This window comes from Rhinatrema bivittatum, chromosome 12 (genome assembly GCF_901001135.1).
Source record: "Rhinatrema bivittatum chromosome 12, aRhiBiv1.1, whole genome shotgun sequence".
NCBI classification, from domain to species: Eukaryota; Metazoa; Chordata; class Amphibia; order Gymnophiona; family Rhinatrematidae; genus Rhinatrema; species Rhinatrema bivittatum.
The window spans coordinates 65780755-65801051 of record NC_042626.1 but is presented as its reverse complement, the minus strand read 5'-3'; the positions used below and the strand labels follow the sequence as shown (position 1 = coordinate 65801051).

At 48.1% G+C, this 20297-nt stretch overlaps 1 protein-coding gene across 1 annotated transcript in view; it reads right to left on the bottom strand.

Moving 5' to 3' along the window:
• The window catches only part of LOC115073966 (mucin-13-like), a 58923-nt gene that overhangs the window by 11504 nt on the left and 27122 nt on the right, over positions 1-20297 (bottom strand). Inside the window, exons 2-7 of the mRNA XM_029572974.1 lie at positions 12550-13536; positions 11775-11891; positions 9829-9938; positions 7900-7958; positions 5916-6058; positions 5564-5692 (exon numbers count right to left, since the gene is read on the bottom strand). Of these exons, the coding sequence (XP_029428834.1) occupies positions 5564-5692; positions 5916-6058; positions 7900-7958; positions 9829-9938; positions 11775-11891; positions 12550-13536 (1545 nt within the window). The remainder of the gene's footprint in view (positions 1-5563; positions 5693-5915; positions 6059-7899; positions 7959-9828; positions 9939-11774; positions 11892-12549; positions 13537-20297) is intronic.

The window sequence follows — 20297 nt, the reverse complement described above, 5'->3', positions numbered from 1 at the left end:
TAATGCACAGGAAGCATCTTTTGGTAGAGAGAAATTTAAAAAAAAAAAAAGGCAAGTTCCTCGTAGAAAGGGTGACAGATGTAAGACAACCTTAGAATGGAGAATGTGACAGTAAAATCAGTAACAGAATTTAGGAAGGCCTGGGATAAGCAGAGAGGATCACTCACAAATTAGCAGCGAAGAAGTGAGAGCAAAGCCAGGGTCAGAAAGGGCCAGCATGGCTGCAGCAGGAAGGGAGAACAAGCAGATCAGGTGGCTCGTTACCTGTTTTTAAAACAAGCGTGCAGGTGCCCACACACGCATATAGAGGCGTGCGAGAGGACATGCACTGTCATTTTAAATCATGTGCACAATTGCGCGCATCTGATTTAAAATACGCCTACCGCCTGTATGTGTGCTAATTTTAAGCCATTATTCGAGTAAATGTACTTCACGTATCTTCCTTAGGACTTTGTCGGCTATTAAGCGTGCAGGTAAGCAGATTTTAAAACATGCTCAAGTGAAGGACGTTGCCAGTTTTACTAAATTAGTCTACCAGTTTGCCTCGAGTTCATCCAGACCCCTCTGTTCTTCAGCCTGTACTCCCCCCAGTTGAACTGGATCCCTCACCCTGTCGTGTTAGGCGTAATGGAGAAATTATTTACCTGATAATTTTGTTTTCCTTAGTGTAGACAGATGGAGTCAGGACCAATGGGTATAGTGCTCTTCTGCTAGCAGATGGGAGACAGAGTCAGATTTCAACCTGACGTCACTCTAGATATACCCCTGCAGTAATCTCAGTTCTTCAGTATTCTCTTCGAAAAGCCATTGTGGATATATCTTTGCTTAAATAACTTGATTAAACTTGATTAAAACTTGGACTGGTTCAACTAATTTCCAGTGCACTCAACCAATTAACGCCGACACCGGATAGACTGTGGGTGTCTTGAAGTAGGGGTAGACCGCGGCTTACCCGTATTTGCTTAGTCTCGAGGTTTGCTATCTGAGGTTCTCCTTTTCTGGGGCAACCATGGGCGGGATGCTGAGACCATCTGTCTACACTAAGGAAAACAAAATTATCAGGTAAGTAATTTCTCTATTTCTAGCGTGTAGTCAGATGGACTCAGGACCAGTGGGATGTACAAAAGCTACTCCCGGACAGGGCAGGAGGCTGCCCGTGGCCCACTTAGTACTGCCCTTGCGAAGGCTGCTTCTTCTCGGGCTTGAACATCCAGGCGGTAGAACCTGGAGAAGGTGTGTATGGAGGACCACGTCGCCGCCCAACAGATCTCAGCGGGCGACAGTAGCTTGGTTTCTGCCGAAGAAACTGCTGGGCCCTCGTAGAACGAGCTTTAACCTGTAGTGGTAAGAGCTTCCCTGCCTCTATGTAGGCTGTCTTTATTAAGCGGGCTATGGTTAAGGCCGCTTCTCCTTGTTTCTTCCCGCTGTGAAGGACGAACAAGCGGTCCGTTTTGCGCATCGGTTCCGATCCTTCCAGGTACCGTACCAGGAGCCTGCTGACATTTAGATGGTGAAGAAGGCGTGAGTCTTCAGAGTCCTTATGTTCATCCGGAGCTGACAGTGTGATGGTTTGGTTCAAGTGAAACTGGGAAACCACTTTCGGTAGAAAGGAGGTGACGGTGCACAGCTGAATGGGTTCCAGGCGTGAAACTAAGGAACGGTTCCCGACAGGATAGTGCCTGTAGTTCGGAGATGCAATGAGCTGCACATATTGCCACCAGGAATACAGTCTTCAACGTTAAAAGACATAGTGGCAGACTGCTTGTTGGTCTGAAGGAATCCCCAGCTAGAAAGTCTAATAGTAGATTGAGATTCCATAGAGGCACTGGCTACTTCAAGGGTGGTAGGAGTTGTTTAACACCTTTCAGGAAGCGGGTCAAATCCGGATGGGTTGATAGCCGGATACTGTCCACTTCGGCTCTGAAGCAGGACAGTGCGGCTACTTGGACCTTGAGGGAGTTGAGTGACAACCCCTTCTTCATACCATCCTGTAGGAACTCCGGAATCTTGGTTTTCCGCAGGAGTATCTCAGTCTTCGCACCAGGCTTTGAATACTCTCCAGATCCGTATGTAAGACAGGGATGTGGAGAACTTGCACACTCGGAGCAGGATGTCAATCACGGCCTTTGAGTAACCACGCTTCTTCAGGCGAGCCCTCTCAAGGGCCAGACTGTAAGAGAGAATAGAGTTGGATCTTCATGGAGAATCGGGCCCTGTCGGAGAAGGTCCCTGTGTGGAGGTAGGCACAGAGGGTTCCCCACAAGGAGTCTTCATATGTCTGCGTACCATGGTCGTCTTGGCCAATCCGGGGCCACTAGTAGAACTAATCCCCTGTGATGTTCTATCTTGCGGATGTCCTTGCCCAGTAGTGGCCATGGGGGGGAAGGCGTACATTAAGTCTTCCTCTGGCCAAGTCTGGACGAGAGCGTTGATCCCTTGGGAGTGTGGATCTCATCTGCGGCTGAAGAACCTGGGAACTTGGGCACTGAGATGGGTGGTCAGTAGGTCCATAGCTGGGAGGCCCCAGGGATTTACTTTCAGTTGGAAGGCTGTGGTCGACAGCATCCATTCTCCTGGGTTCAGGCTCTCTCTGCTGAGGAAGTCTGCAGAGACGTTGTCTTTTCCTGAGATGTGGGAGGCAGAGATTCCTTGTAGGTTTATCTCTGTCCATGCCATGAGGGGAACTATCTCCAGAGACACCTGTTGTCTCTTGGTTCCTCCCTGGCGGTTGATGTAAGCAACAGTTGTTGCGTTGTCCAACATTACTCAAATTGCTTTGCCTTGGAGTCTATGGCTGAATTGCAGGCATGCTAGTCTGACTGCTCGAGCTTCCAGGTGGTTTGTTCCTTTTCGCCTCTTCCTTGTCCCATTGTCCCTGGGCCATCAGTTCCTGACAGTGGGCTCCCCACCCTCGCAGGCTCGCATCCATGATGAGCAAGGTCCAATTCGGTGGGGATAGGCTTACTCCTCTGCTTAGGTGGTCTTTCTGTAGCCACCACTGGAGCTGAGAACGTACCTCTGCTGGTAGCTGGAGGCGAATTGAGTAGTCCTGGGACAGTGGGTTCCACCGTAACAGTAAGGAGTACTGGAGTAGTCGCACATGGGCCCTTGCCCACGGGACGACCTCCAGGGTTGATGCCATGAGGCCGAGGACTTGAAGATAGTCCCATACTTTGGGGTGTGAATTGGTCATCAATCGTCATAATTGTTCCATCAGTTTCCTTCGCAGTTCTATTGCGGTTACACTGTCTCAGAAAATTCTTATAAATAGAAAAGAGCATCAGTTTGAAGGAATCTTTTTTGAAACAGTATTGTAAGTTTTTTTAACTCACTTGATCACACTCAAAAAAAAAGTCGGTGGTGGATAGTTCATGATTATAAAATCATAAGCACGTTAACTATTGGTAGTGGCTACAGAGCAGTATATGAAACTTTCCACTCCTTCCAAAAAATTCTCTCTTTTTCTTTTCTTATTATTTTCTTTTTATTGCATTTTAAGTTTTAGACAAATAAACCATTGTGAATGAAAAATGAGGTGGTTTACATTGAAATTGTTTCAATTCAAAACAAAATACAGGTAATAATTATTTTCTTAAACCACTCTATAATAATAAGAAATAGGATGAGGGTGGATATAGAAAAATCTTAGGAGTGATAATCGAATTAAGCAAACAAGAAAAAAGAAAGATCGGCGGCCGAATGAACGAGCTTAATACATGCCATCTGTTCTGACTAAGTCACATTGGGATGCGAGTCTAAAAAGAAACAAAGCTGTGATGGTTCAAAAAATACATATATTGAGTTAAGATATTTAACTACGCATTTGCAGGGGTAATGAAGAGTAAATTTTGAACATATAGTCAAAGCTTCTACTCTCATTTCTATGAATTTTTTCCTTCTCTCCTGCGTTACCCAGGTGATATCAGGAAATAGCCACACTTTTTGGCCGTAATACATTTCAGATCTACTACGAAAGAACCATCTCAATACGTTGTTTCTTTCAGTGATGAAGGCAAGTGTCACAAACAACACTCCTCTTGTTGTCACAATATCCTCATGCGACAACTCCAATAACTCGGTAACATTTAGCTGTAATTACGGTTCCAAATTCTCTTGGTCACCTTCCCTTTTATTCTGTGGCAGGTAATAGGCCTTAGAGATTAAAAGGTAAAAGCCTCCATAGGCATTTTCAGAATTACATTTAAGTACTTCTTGAACATTTCAATCGCTGAAATCTGGGTAATGACCGGGAAATTGAGAACCTTTATGTTTAAACTTCGAAGTGCGTTCTCTATCTTCTTATTTTGTACAGTCTCATGTTGAGTAGCGCGCTGCTGATAACCTTCCATCACTTTCATTTTCCTTTCCGTTTCTTTTCCTGGTCATCAATCCTTTTATCATTCTCAGTACTACGTTTATTTGACTCCAGGCGGGTTTTAGACAAATTAATAATCGCTACTTTGATAGCTGCCAATGCTTCCCAGGTCGAGTCCATAGTTATTACCACGGGTTTTACAAGAAAGGAGCTTAGTGCTTCTGTAGATTCACCCCCTCGCGTGGCTTCAGCTACAGTGTCCCGTTCAGCTTCCGGCATCGGAGTTACAGGATTGCTGTCTCCCGACATTAAAGGTAAATGTAATCCCCACTGCGGTAACTCCTCCCGGCCTCCAGGCTCCACAGGGATGTCTGGGAGGCTGGTGGGTGCAATTTCCCGTTTCTCTCTCACACGCTGGGGTGGGGAAGTGAGATTTCATCTGCCAGTGGCTGAGACGTTCGCTCTGCGTCTCTGTCCTGCGCGGCACTTGCTCCCGGCTCCTTCGGCGTCGAGGTGAAGAAAGTTTGAACCGTAGCTTGTCTTGCATCAGGAGTTTCAGAAACTGCCTGGCTCTCTCGAAGCCGGGCTTTACGTTTGGTATTTAGCAAGGAGAATCTAATATTCTAAGAAAACATTCAGTGGAGCAACCTTCTCCCACTTCTCATTCGGCCGCCATCTTGACTCCACCCCCTCACCCTCTCTTTCTTTTTTAAAAAATTGTTTTGATTTATTTGGGAATTTGCTGGAAGCAAACAGAAATTGCATGCATTACAGTTATATTGAAACCAATTGTAAGGATCAAAGAAACCTATTTATGGGAGGTGATATGCTTTTGTTTATTGGATATTATACATTGTAGATCGCTCCATAATATTTGTGTGTGTTTTTGATTGGTGTTAGAGGTATTTGTAAGCATGTATTGTTTGGTAGAGTATTCATGAATCTTGCTGCCCTATTCAGTGGCTTCTCTGTATGTATCCTCCCACCCCTTCATGTACATTTACCCATCTCCTGCTTCTGATGAGGTGGACTCTGTCCCTGAAAGCTCACACCTCAATAAACTGCTTGGTCTATAAGGTGCCACACCACACTAACACGGCTATCCCTCTAAAGGTTATTTTTTTCCTTTTGTTCCTATGTGGAATATTGGCAGCTTCTTTGTCCGTCTGTCTTGATGGGGGGGGGGGGGGGATTTTTCCCCTGCAATGGATGTTGGGTAACTCCATAGCAGGTGTTGCCATCACCTACCCATGCAGCTTCTGTCCGAGGGGAAGAGTTTGAAGTAGCCATCTTTGCAAGTGCAGGTAAATTCTCCATTGCTGGCCCTGCAGGTGGTGGTGTTCACGTCACAGCTGTCCGGGCCACAGATGCTCGTCTCTGTAAACACAGCAACAGGCAGAGAAAGTGAAAGAGACGGACTGGCTTGTCAGGCTGGCTGCACGCAGTGCCGACAAACACAAACCCAGCCTTGCGTTCCCGTCCTTCGCTCCCCCCCCCCCTTCTTCCCCAATCAACCGTAAGAGAATAAAAATACAAAATCTAAATAAAAGGCATCGCTGGAAAAGCAGAGCACAGTAATATGCAGCAAGGTAAACCCCACCCTGAAAGGAATCCCCCTTCTGCAGTGGCCAACAGTCACGGCATTCGCTGATGAAACGCTGAATGGCCCCGGTCACGTCCTCGCCAGTCACCGGGGACGACTGACTGAAAAGGTTATTCATGGTGGCGATGACGCTGCCGCTCCTGCAAGAGAGACACACACACGTGGTTGGACCTTCAAGCAGAGGAAGCCGCGCAGAAAGGCTGCAGAGCGAAAGGGCGGCTTATGGGCGTCCCCACCTGCCAGGACCCTATCCAGGGATGGAAAGGGGCAAGGGACACCAGGAGAGGGAAGAAATCAGTCTGCACTTGACAGAAGCTTAAATGATCAGGCAAGCATGACTGTCACTGGTTAGTGAGCCCCAACAGCGCTGGAGCAGGGAGGAGGGCTCTCTAGGGAAACGTCTTTATTATAAGCACGGATTTGAAGATGGGAAAGAAATTATTGTTAGGAGACGAGCAAAATGGTGTTTTTGTTGTGCATGAGTTTTAAACCCCCTGGAAACTTCCCTTCTGAAATTATAAAATCTTGGATTAGACCACAGCTTGGTTTTCTTGATCTTCTGCATGAGAGAGTCTGTTTGGAGTGGGAAGCTTGTCAGTACTATACTGAAGAGGCAGCTAAGGAAATAGATTAGGCCCCGGCTCTACAAAACTCCCTCTACTGGTAGTCCCCAGCCTAGTGAAGTTTAAATACAGCCCCTGTGATTTAGAAGCAAGCAGAAACAGCGCCACCCACTGGCCAAGAGACAGCGTCCAGCGCAACCATACCACAGTACCCAATTCATTAACATATTTCTGCCCAAAGCGAGGAGCTGTGATTGAAACAAGCCAGCATTTGTTGTTGTGCATGTCTATTTTATTTTGTGTTTTAATGTTTGTTTGTATTTAATGTTTTTGGTTTATGTGTAACTATTATGCATGTTTCTTATGTGCATCGCCTGGGAATAATTTAGAAGGTCATTTATAGATCTACTACATAATTACATTGATATGATTTCTTAGGACACTGCCTGCTCCTTAGTGAGAGGGTCTGGATCATCATTATTGCTTTTTACTCTGCATTTATTACACTGAATGTTGTTTTGATTTTGTAATTTAATACATTTTTCAGAATTATGTATTAGGTTTCTGAATTGTATTTTAGCTGTGTTTGCTAAAAAGCCACTTTGAGCAGTCTTTGTTGACCGATAAGACTGGGTTCAGATGGATCAGCACACAGAAGACATTTATTCCTGATGCCTGGAAATTACCCAGCTGAAAGCAAGTGGGGAGGGGGATGGATTCTTTAAAAGGAAGCGGGCCTGGGGGCATGGTTAGTTTGAGGAGTGGGAAACTAAGGCTCATGGATTATATTTTCAAACCTATGCAAGTTATTTTGAAGGGAAAAACCAGTACCTGCAGGAAAAAAGCAGGTGGAAGCTCTGTGGGGACTCTCTCTCCCCCAAGCCCCTTCCTTTCCCTCTGAGAATTGATGCAACGGCTGCAGGGAAAATACCTGTGAACTTTGCATCTAAGTAGGTGCTTTTGAAGACCGTTCCCAGTTTAATAGGGTCCTATCATGGAATTCCCCCCCTTTTTATGACTCAGCAGCTTCTGGCTCCATTGTAACCTGCCCCAACTAGGGCTATGGAACCAGGACCTTTCATTCACGAGCCTGGCGCTGTCCAAGCCAGAGGGAAGGAGCCTATTCTTGTCCTTCAGTGTCATGACCACTAGGGGGCGCTACTTCAGTAATGTGCTCAGATGGAAAGCCAGGCGGCACCTGCTGATGGTTTTCACAGACACACAGGATTAGGGTTTACCGTGCATCCTTATCCCCGTACAATCATGCCTCCCCCCCCCCCATCTACAAAAAGGTACTGTGTGCCTCTGTGACCGACAGCTCCTGCAAACGTACTGTGACTGATTGCAGAACATTAACATGCATGCCACACACACACACACACACACATTCACTGAGACACACACTTTTTTCCACTTACGTCAGTTTTACTACGATGGATTGGACAAAGCCGGAATGATTCTTCAGGATTTCAGAGAGCTGAAAAGGCAGCACAAGTCATTTTTATCTGTGTGCGCTGTCTCATATCATGCATATTAAAAATCAGGAGGGACGTCAGCTTTCTGTAGGGACAGGGGAGAAAGCCAGCCTGAGAACATGGGCTGCCTCTCACGCATCCACTCAGGACCCCTAGGGTGAAGGGACCCTCTGGGGGTGAGAAAGGCCCTTCTCCCTAGGGATCTGTGGGGGAGGGGAGGACCCCTTGTTTCCCCCCCAAGACTCTGTAGGTGGCTACCGTGGACTACTATATGCCTTGGGCAAGGTAATCCTACTTGCCTGTTAATCTACAGTGAAAATCATGGCTGGGTCATTTGTGTAAGTGGATGGGGAACAGAGAGATCGAGGGGCAACATCAGTAGCCTCATTATTTGCAAGTACTTTGCTGAAAATACACACGTTTTATGGAAGCAACTCTCTCTTATCCAGTCTTCTGAAAATAATTCCCATTGCCTTCCTCAATCTTCAATTCTCTGACGCATACTCCCCCCCACCCCCATTCTAATCTCTTACCCCCTAACACCTTTCTAAACCCCTTCCCTAGAGACGATACAGCAAATCACTCTTTTACCCCTGCCCCCTTCTCCAACCCCAGTCCTTCCAGCCCACATCCTCAGTGGCTCCACTCTCCAGCCATACTCTGACTCGGCCTACCTTGCGCCTTCTAAAGAACACAAAGGTAATCTTCCTCTCTTCTCTTCTACCTAGTACCGTCCCCAACTCCTTCAAGGCAGATGTGAGTCTCCCCTTCTCCGGATCCAGATTCAGTCTCTCTCCTTTTTCTTTCCAGGTCTGTCACTAAATCCGAAGCTTTCCTCTTCTCACTAATGCACTCGCTTTTCAGTCTGGGTTCTGACCCACTCACGCCCCCTTCTCCACCTATTTAAACTAAACTCATGCCCTCTCGCACTTTTATGATTCTCATTCTCTTGGATCTCTGGACACTGCAGATCACCAATTAATTCTCCCTACTCTTGCCTCATGTGCTCTCTCTGGTGTTTCTCTTACTTGGTTTTCCTCTTAACCCTCTGACTGCTCCTTCACATTGTTGGTGAACAATTCCTTTTCTGCCCAGGCCTTGATCTTTACTGGTGCCCCTCCAGGGCTGATACTGGGTGCACGCGTGCTTTCTAATGTTGAATACCTATACAACAGGATTGTCCAACTCCAGTCTTCGTGGGCTACATACCAGTTGGGATTTCAGAATTCCTCCATGCATGTGCACTGCCTCAATTAAATGCAAGTCTATCTCGCCTACCAGACTGGTTTGAGAGCCAAGCTGGACAACCCTGTTCTAAAACTAAAGTATCAATTATATTCCCTTCCTTCCTTTCCATCAGCTTCTTGTCCCTTTTCCCATCTGAATTTACTAAAAGCCTTTGAGTAGACACTAACCCATCTTCCTAATCTGTGACTAAGAAACCTGGATCCGCTGCTCTCCGGATCTAGTTCCACAACATCTCTTGCCTTCCAACTCTTGCCATCACCTCCTTCTGTCACCTGGTTATAAATAGCCTCCCCGCTGGTATCCCCAACTCATCATTTTATCCTCAGACTCCTCCAGAATTCAATTACGTGCAGTCTCTTCCTTCTCCCTACATCATTCCATCACTCCGCTCCCAACCATCAGCTTCCACCCAAACTCCCTGCTCCGTTCAAAACTGAACAGCGCTCGCCAGTCAGTGCACCCACAGCCTGGCTCTCTATGGCCTCCCCGCTCTCTTCTTCTACGTCCTGCCCGCACCAGACTCTGACACACACTCTCTGACCGCTGGAATCAAGAATTTATCATTTGCCTGGGACCTCCCCTGTACCGCCCATCACCCAAGAAACTAAAAAACGAACAACTTACGACACGTTCAATGCTTGCAGCTGTGGTTTTGAAAGCCAGAGAATCTGGGTTCGCCATCTCTGGAGTGTAACTCAGGCTTTGAAGGTGCAGGGATCCCTGGAAAGTCCTCCCTGGAAAAAAAACCCAGCAGAGATGAGTGCCACTGAGAGCAAGCGTAAAAGTCTCCTATTAGGCTTTGCTTCTACACTTTGCCTCACAGGGCTCTGTCGTGTTCATTCTCTTGTGGGCGTATGCACATTGCTTCGTGGGGTTTTTTTTTGGACCTGACTCTTTCCTCCTGTCCCTTTCAGATCAAATCAAAATTAGGGTCAGGATCCGGCGCCATGGGCCATCACTTGCAAGTTCTCCGGGATTCGTTTTCGCACCCCTGTTGGGTAGCCACTCCCACATCACCGCAACCGTCCCGGGCCAGGGGTCATTTATTTATTTATCTGTAGTAATTTCTACCCCGCCCAACTCCCAGAAACACCGGGGATCCTTCCAGGACCCTGCAATTCTGGGCCCACAATCCAGCCACTAGTGGTCGCTACCGTGCAATGGCTAGGACACCCCCCCCCCCAGGAGCTGTGGACACTGCTTCGTTTTCAGCCGTTCCTTGAACAATCCTGTACAGCCTCAACGTGGGCAAACGGCGTTCACCAACGCAGAATGCGATCAGAAGAAAGAGTCCCGAGGCCGCGTGGCTTTCCTGCCACCCCCAAATCGTACCAAGATGTTCAGACACGGGAGCAGTCTCTTCATGAGCTGCGACCGTGAGGGCACTGCCAAGGGCAGATGAAAAGCCACGGATTTGCTGGTTAACACCGGAGATGGCAGGGAGTCAGGAAGTAATCTTGTTCTTAGGTCTCCTCACTCTTTTGTCCCCAAATCAACTCATTCAGAAAGTCTGAAACTGGTTCTTTTAAAAAAAAAAAATTAAAATGCTTCCAGTGCCTGTATCCAACTGTCTGCGCCGGCTCCCTTCTTTCACGCCTCACTTTTACCGCTCTCCCCTTCCTAACTCCTTTCTCTTGGCTAGTCAGCCTCGTAACACCCGTTCTCTCCCCCCATATCCATCCCTCTCTGCTCTTCATCTCTCCTCTCGGGCACAAAATACATCAAAATGAATGAGCCGATTGCGCTGGTGATGATGCAGGTGACAGTCCAGCAGGATTACACCTGCACTCTGGCAACGTTTCCCCAGCCTTTTTCAGCCCACGGCACACTGGAGCCAACCCACGCTCACACAACGCATGTACCACAGTGCACCAGCACATTATTATTATAGAAACAATGCACTCTCTTACGTTGTATTTCATAATTTTCGCACAAAACATCCAACTAAGACTCTTGAACAGAACGTGGCGCGAAATGGAGGGAACTTTATCCTGGCAGGAACTGATGAGCGAGACACTCTGAGCTCTTGCTCATCCCACTACAGACCTTCTCTGTTTTTGGTGGTGGGGGTGGTTTACACACATCAAACTTGAAAAAAAAACCTCAGCTCAGGTAGGTTGTCGCGAATGGCAACACAATTAAGATGCCCGGGTGTTCGTCTGAAATAATTAACCGGAATAAGAACATAAGAACATAAGAAAATGCCATACTGGGTCAGACCAAGGGTCCATCAAGCCCAGCATCCTGTTTCCAACAGTGGCCAATCCAGGCCATAAGAACCTGGCAAGTACCCAAAAACTAAGTCTATTCCATGTTACTGTTGCTGGTAATAGCAGTGGCTATTCTCTAAGTGAACTTAATTAATAGCAGGTAATGGACTTCTCCTCCAAGAACGTATCCAATCCTTTTTTAAACCCAGCACCACTAACTGCACTAACCACATCCTCTGGCAACAAATTCCAGAGTTTAATTGTGCGTTGAGTAAAAAAGAACTTTCTCCGATTAGTTTTAAATGTGCCCCATGCTAACTTCATGGAGTGTCCCCCTGCTCCCTGCTGCCCCTCACTTACCTGTTACACAGGCTGCCGGGGCCTGGAAGTACCACCCCAGGGGGCACCGGCAGATGTAGCTGGACAGTCCAGATATGCAGCTGCTGAAATTTGGGCAGGTCACATTCTTGCAGAAATCTTCAATTGAAAAAAACAAAGAAGTTCAGATAGAGGCGGCAGTGAAAACAAGAACCCACTTTTTTAGATCCTCCCGTTGCTGTAGTACTAAGGAGCACTGTGGGGAGAGCAGGACCCTCACATCTGGTTTGGGCACTGGGGAGGGCTGCGGGGCGCAGGGGACCCTCACATCTGGTGTGGGCACTGGGGAGGGCTGCGGGGCGCATGGGACCCTCACATCTGGTTTGGGCACTGGGGAGGGCTGCGGGGCGCAGGGGACCCTCACATCTGGTTTGGGCACGGGGGAGGGCTGCGGGGCGCAGGGGACCCTCACATTCACGAGTCAGCAGCTGCTGAATTCTGGTTTTACTGGACCGGCAGGGAGCTGAACATCTCAAGAACCAAGTCCCATCAGCAGAAACCCGAGCTACCAGCACTGCCCAGCACAAACACATTCTTTCCATCAAAGGCTAACCAAAGAGGAGGTACATGTCCAGGGGGTGCTGCTGGAACATGAACGTGCTCTAACTCCCAGCCGCACCCCCTATTCAGCACAGACATCTCCCATGGACTTACACCGAGTACCACTGTCTGTTCTCTGTGTATACTACCAGTATTCCCCTCCTTTAAGCACTGCTGCCGCACAGCACGGTGTGGTAAATATTTCAAAGTAAATCACCTGTGGGAGCAGCTGCGGTGGTGGTGGTGGTGGAGGACTCCTGAGCAGGGGTCGCCGTGATGCGCCCCGTGCTGTTCCCAGGGGACACCGGCTGTGCTGAGGTGCTCTTGGCACTGGACGCGCTGCTGCTCCCCGCTGAGGATATGCTAGACATGCTGAGCAAACTCCCGCCAGCCGTCGTGGAGCCAACTGGGGTGGTCGATTGAGGTTTTGTAATGGCGAGACTGGATGTGGAGGCAGCTGTGTCTCTGGCCGCTGTTTCACTTTCTGCATTCGTACTGTGCCTGGCTGTTGCAGAGGTGACAGTATCCCCTGTGGATGTCTCATTCCCAGCGCCAGTAGGCTCGCTGGCTGGTAGGGAGGTGGCAGGGTGCCCTGTCGATGTCCAGCTGCTGGCATCGCTGCTCTCATGGGCAGTGCCTCCTGCTGGTGCTTGAGTTCCTGCATTTAAGGACGTGACATTGCTTCCTGTTGACGTGTCTGCCCCGATTGTCACAGTCTGTCCAGTGACACCTTTCGCACCAGATGTCATGGGTGACTGCAGTGTGGTTGCCGTGCCCTGCCCTCCTGGTGATGTGGTGCTGACCTCCGCAGTAACCCCTGAGATACTGGCACCTCCTTCCGATATTTCAGTTCTGCCTCCAGCCGGTGGGAGCTGCTTTGTAGTGTTCCTGGATGCAACGGATACCCAAACTGTGGAGGGCATGCTGGAGGACTTTGGGTTTGGCGTAGGACTCTCAGCACCAGCAGGCAATGCTATGGAGGTGGCAAAAGCTGCCTGGCTTCCTGGTATCACACTGCTGGTCTGCGACTTCTTCGAGGAATTCTCTCTCGATGGCTCCGTCGTATGCTCACTGCTTGTGGCGGCTGTTGCCAGGACAGTAGTATTGTTACCTGCTTTTGTCTCTTCTGTGGTTGCATTCTCTCTCATCCCTGTGCTCCCCGAGGAACTGGGTACCTCTCCAACTGCTGCCAATGTTGTCACAACTGCACAGCAACACAAAAACAAAAATGACATTAGATTAAGACTGCACGACTCACCTCATCTACCTGGTTCCTTTTCCAACTGCAGTATCCCACTTCTTGCTCTCTGGAAGTACCTGTGTCTTTCACCACTGCTAAAGATCCTTTCTACTTGTCCTATGCCTTTTTTTTTTTGTTTACACACAAATATTTTTATAATTATAGAAATAACACAAGCAGAATGTTGCATCCGGTCTCAGACAGCTTCGCCCGACATGCCTCACCTCTATTTCAGCCTTCTCCACCAGCCTCGGGAGAATGGCGTTCGTAGCGTCTCCTTGCCGCACCCTCCGGCTTCCCCGGAGCAGCTCTGGCGCGGCATCCCACCATGTTCACCTGAGGCCTCCTAGGGCGCGCGCACGCCTCACGTCTTGTAGCAGTGTTGGCGCAAACCTCGGGGGCGTCCCCCTCGAGTGACATCACTGCTTCCGCATTCAAAAGGTTGCCCATTTGCTGACTCTCGCCGAATTAGCAACAGATTGGATTTGCTCCGGTCTGAAGCTGCTCTGCTGCTTCTACTCTGCTGGAAGCCACCTTCACCCTCCGGGGTTCTACTAACCTGGGTACCCGCTCCTCGGGGGCCCTTTGCTTATTTACAGGTGCCTATCCTATTACAGGTACTCGCTCCTCGAGGGCCTGTGTCTCTATCCTGGTGCCTGCTACCAATTCTTCAACCTGCTGGAACACTACCTATCAGCTACAGAGAGTGAGTACAACTTCTCCCAGTCTGTCCATCTACAGCTCCTCGCTGTCCATCTGCAGCGGGCCCTACACCACCATTGTGGAACGGGTCTCCTCTGCCGAGGATTACAGACTGTTGATACCTATCCTCTCTCTACTGCTCATTGGGAACTCTATCTACTCAGCTACCAGGGAGTGTGTAATAACATCTGCCAGTCTGTCTCTCCCACAGTGCCTTATTGGACATCTGCATCGGGGCCTTACACCACCATTGTGGGGCGGGTCTCCTACCTCCTATCTCAGTGATGGCTAACCTATGACACGCGTGTCAGAGGTGACACGCCGAGCCATTTTGGCTGACACGCGCAGCGTTTCGAGGACTATCAGGAATTTTTTTTTTTTTTTTTTATCGGCTGCACCGAGCCTTTTCTTTTTCAGCTGCGCCGAGCCTTTAAATGTGTTTTTTAGTTTCCCCCTACCCTCCACCAATGCCCCCGGGCGCAGGGAGGTTCATGCGTCGCAGCGATGAGCCTCAAGACAACGCGCTGATGCTCCTCCTTCCTGCCTGTGCGGCCCCGGAAGTAAACGTTGCCGGAGCCGCGTGGGCAGGAAGGAGGAAGCGAATCAGCGCGTGCAGAAGAGGAGCCGCCGCGGGTCGCTGCGAATCCCAAGTCACAGCAGCCCAAGAAGAGGAAGAGGCCCGGTAGCAGGGCTGCCGCGGCCCGAGAAGATCAGGGCCGCTGCAGAGCCCATCTTGCGGCGACCCGCGAAGAGGAGGCCCAGAGGTGAGAGAGAGGCTGAGGGCCCGTAGAGTGCGTGTATGAGGTGAGTTGAGAGAGAGGACCTGAATGTTTGCAGAGACAGCATGTGAGAGCCTGTGTGTGTGTGTGTGTGTGTATGAGAGAGAGAGAGAGAGAGCATGTGCCAGTGAGAGCCTGTGTATATGAATGATTGTATGAGAGAGCATGTGCCAGTGAGAGCCTGTGTGTATGAATGATTGTATGAGAGAGAGCATGTGCCAGTGAGAGCCTGTGTGTATGAATGATTGTATGAGAGAGCATGTGCCAGTGAGAGCCTGTGTGTATGAATGATTGTATGAGAGAGAGCATGTGCCAGTGAGAGCCTGTGTATATGAATGAGTGTATGAGAGAGAGCATGTGCCAGTGAGAGCCTGTGTATATGAATGATTGTATGAGAGAGAGCATGTGCCAGTGAAAGCCTGTGTGTATGAATGATTGTATGAGAGAGAGCATGTGCCAGTGAGAGCCTGTGTGTATGAATGATTGTATGAGAGAGAGCATGTGCCAGTGAGAGCCTGTGTATATGAATGATTGTATGAGAGAGCATGTGCCAGTGAGAACCTGTGTGTATGAATGATTGTATGAGAGAGAGCATGTGCCAGTGAGAGCCTGTGTATATGAATGATTGTATGAGAGAGAGCATGTGCCAGTGAGAGCCTGTGTGTGTGAGAAAGAGAAATGCATGTGAGAATGAGAACCTGACTGTGTGTTTGAGGGAAGAAGATGGAGAAAAAAGAAACAGAAAAAAAGACAATATAAAAGGAATTGGCAAAAAAATAAGAAAGGGAAGGTGAAAAAAAAGCCTGTGACCAACCAATTAGAAAACTAAGATCAGACAGCAAAGGCAAAAAAAAAAAAAAAAAAAATGTACTTTTTAGTGATTGGCACATGTACTCTTTGGGAATGTGCAAGAATAGCACTTTCTCAACGGATCTCACAATGTACGAGATCAGCATGGAGAAAGTGGAAGCCCACGGGGCCTGCACAGAGGAGGCAGCAGAATGGACTTCAGTGTCAGTAGCAGCAATCGGCACCTCCGCAATAGCCACGCGGCATCAGTGACAGTGGCAGCAGAGGAATGAGAGAGGTTCTGAGGTTGCTGGCAAAAGAAAGAGAGGGGGGGTCTACCTTTAGTGTGTGAATGTGTATGAATGGGACTCTGCCTGGGGGTGTATGTGTGTGAATGCATGGGTGCCTGCCTGGGGGTCTGTGTGTGTGAGAATGAATGTGTGCATGCCTGGGAGATGGGGAGGGAGTGTTGTGAACATGAATGGGAGTCAATAAAAGAAATCGACTGACAGATGAAGTTTGTAACGCTTGCTTGGACTTGAAGTGTACGAAATACCAACCTTCAATTGAAGATTTAGCCAATGAAATTCAGCAACAAAAAAGTCACTAAGCAGGTAAGGTAAAGAATTATTTGTTTTTGCTTTATTAATAAATACAGTATATATATTAAAATTATAACTTTGTTGATTAGAGCTACAAATATCACAAAATTATGGATTTTTCTAGAAGTGACACACCACCCGAGTTATGCTCGGTTTTTTTTATGAATTTTGACACACTGAGCTCAAAAGGTTGGCCATCACTGTCCTATCTCATCTACTCTCTACTGCCACCTCTGGTGGACCACACTAGCCGTATAATAAAAGATACATTCTCTGTGTTTGTGCATCTGAGTCTAGCCCGGTGCTTCAGTTCCTTACGGGGCTCCTCCCCGTAGGAGATACCATCACTGTTGCCCCTGAGAATCCACCAAACACCTCGATATCATAACACAGAAAAAGAAACAGATGTGCAAGATATAAAAGAATGCAAATTTTAAAGAGAGCAATTTAAAAAACCCTAGACAGTTTGAAGATTCTCAGGTTCTTTTCTACACATAGAGCTTCAAGATCATTTTCAAAGGGAAACTAGCAGAGTAGTTCTCCTTTGAAAGTTAGAGCAAAAAGGCCCATGGGTTCAAAGATTTCCATGGACTCAACTTGCATTTTGTGTGGGGAGTGAGTCTATGCAGCAAAGCTCATAGGGTGACTTCAAGGCGTCATGGGATGAGCACAGAGGATCCTCAGTTATGAAGGAGAGAACAGGAAGACAGAACCAGGGCCTGAGGCAATGCAACAAGAATTAAAGGTCCATCTCCCCTGTCCCGTTTATGTTCCTCATCTGCTGTCAGACAATGCCGTGGCACTACAGCAGCTAGAGAGGGAGAGAGACAGACGGCTGCAGGAACACAGCAACAGCTACGGGGTGAGAGCACACCGTAGTCACCACATGCAGCGACGCTCGTCAGAAGGGGCTGGTGCCACAGCACCTCCCTGCCAAAAGGGACAGCCACACTAAACAGCCCTGGTACTGGAGACTGAACAGGAAGAGACCGATGTGCTGGATGGCAGTCAGAATTTGGTGGAGGCCCATCTCCGCTGAGATGATGGGTCGAAAATGGAGTCTGACACATTCTGTTCCTGCCGTGGATTAAGGCTGGCAGCCCTGGAACACACAGAAGTTAAAACCTGTGTGTGTGTTCTTCTCAGTACAACCATAACCCATGATCAGCTGAGGCATGGCTAAGGCATCCAAATTCAGGTACAACAAGATGGAAAAATGAATTTAAAAAAAAGTTTCCTTCTCTCCTTCATCACAAGAAGGAACGTGTTAGTGGAGAAACTGCCCCAACCAGCAGAGAATAACCAGCCTGCAGCTTCTTGGCATCCAACAATGCCACATAATCACTTTCTATCAGAAGCACAAAGGCGCCTTTATCACCTTCGTTCCCAGCGATTCCTTAACTGCATCCTCACATTTTCTGTTTGCCCAGAGAGAATTTCAGCAAGATTAACACGCACAAACCGATGATTTCTGTCCAAAAACAACCCCCTCCTCTATCCATCCCCGGCTGAAAGCAGCATGCAGTGTAAAGAGCTGGACAAAATCATTTACAATCTATCATGGGTTTTTGTTTTTTTTTTTTTTTTGTTTTTTTTTAACTATATGACATGAGCCGGAAGTCTGTCAGGCTGCTGGCTTGTTCACCGAGAGAAGGGGAAAGCAGCTGTTAACCTGGTCCACATTGGAACTGATTGATTTTGTATTCAATGCAGCTTGTATATCTGGGACTGCTCTACCATCTAGTGCCTGTCCTTAATAGGAAGAGATACAGGCATTTTCTGGTACTCCCTTTATTAACATCCCCTGCTATAATCCGTCAACTTAACACAGTGCTACCAGAAACAAATGTTCGTAGATAATTCAGTCAGAAAGATTTGGTTAATTTACAATCCGTCTTTCCAGAAATTACTGCTCAAAAACACACTCAAAGTAAAAATCAAACTAATAGGTTAAAACAAATCAAAAGGGCATAACATAAAACAACAATTACCTCTCAAAAGTAAATAAACCGAACAAACTTAAAACAGAGAAAAATAACCCAATCAAGAAACTCAGAGGGCAACCACCACCAGACTGAAGATATCTAATAGCAAGCAGCCTCTCCCTCAGCACAAACTGTAAGGCGAGTCCCACTCCAGGCGTGCACGGTGTTAATCCTTCCAGCGAGCACTGGGGAGTAAAACCAGACCTTCAGGTCCTGTTCCCTTCCCACATTTACATTTTCTTTTTTGACACAAGACTGTGTTTATTGAGAGAAAGCTTTGTTAGTGCATGGAGAAGAATTTTAGGAGGAGGTGTAGTATTCCTTGAGGAACAGTCTTTGGAAGTTGCTGTCCGTGCCACTGCCTCTCTCACGGCGCCTTGGGCTGTTCCCACCATTGTCTGTTGCTTTGCCCCTCTCTAGGTGCCTTGGGGCGTTGTTGCCTCTGATGTTTTTAATATGACCCGAGGGCAGGGAGAGATGTACTCGGTCAGTATCGAGCCTCCCATGCACTTTGGCGACTCCAAACTCAGTAAAAGGTAATGACGGCTGTGCCGCTCCACTGCTTTGCACGCACGCTGCGACCAAGTCCTTGCTGCAGTTGGAGCTGCCAGTTTGCTCTTCTCATAGTGCCACAGTCTATACTGCTTTCTTCTCTTGAGTTACACCCCGGGGTGGGCTTTTTTTTTCTTCCCTTGGTCCTCATTCGTTGCCGCTGGATGTTGACGCCACCTTTGCTGTGTCCTAGGACCTCACAGTGCCTTGGCGTTTTGGTGCCCATTGCTCCTGCTACCCAACTCCTCTCTTGCTGTTTGCAAGGGAGACTGGCACACTGGGAACCCCATCCCCCACTACGATCAGCAGCAGCAGAAAAGGCACAACAAAGGGGGGGGGGGGGGGGGGGAGTCAATCTCCAGAGCAGAGCCCGTGTCCCAGTCCCCCATCGCCACCACAGGGAGACATCCTCCGGGACCCTATGGATCTCCTCTTTGCTTTGCCCTGGGTTTTCATACCGCCATTTCTGCCATTTTGCCCCATTGGCTGTGTATCTTATCTTCAGCAGTAACGTTTAGTGCTGGTTTCTTTAATTGTACAGCTGCAGTTTCCAATTGTTCTGCTTGCTGGATCACTTTTCCAGTCACTGGCAAGCTATCTTGAAACGGTTTCTTGGAATTTTGGTTCAGGTCCAGTTTCAGCTGGATGCACCTTAACATCGGCATGCGCACTCCTTGCGCCGTTCGTTTCATTTGTTAAGGCTTAACATAGACATGCCAAGCCCTTGGTGACTTCCATGGCTCGGTATTTTCCAGTCACCACAGATACAGTATTTCTTCCACAAAAGGAGCTGGCTTTCCCTGTGCAGAAAAATGTGTTTGTTGTAGGCAGAGATGGAAGCTAGGTGCCAAACAAGCGCACACATTCAGATCCAAGATGCTGCAGGCACCCATCACATTGGCTCCACTGTCAGCGACAGCACAGACTGCGAGCTTTTTTTTCCTCCACATGTTGAAGGAGTCCAGCACATTATGCATAGACGTTGCAATGCTCTTTCCAGTATGGATCTCGTTTTAAATTCAGTTTCCATTCTTAATCAATAAAATGGCCTGTCCTTACAAGAAACTGCTTCTGGTTTCTGGTACAGGGACCAAAATAAGTTTGCACTGTGCTTTTACCCTCATGTAAACTTTCAAAACAGCTAGCAACATCTGTACCATACTTTTGTAGAGATCCCCTGGATCCCTACTAGGAACAGGTAGGTAGAGCAGCAAACCACTTCTGTTCTGGGAGGAAACTTCTAATAGTGTGGGTGGAGAGCACCCCCCTGTGGAAGCTGATAAATGGGAAGCTCCTTTGCTGTATAAAGCCTCGCC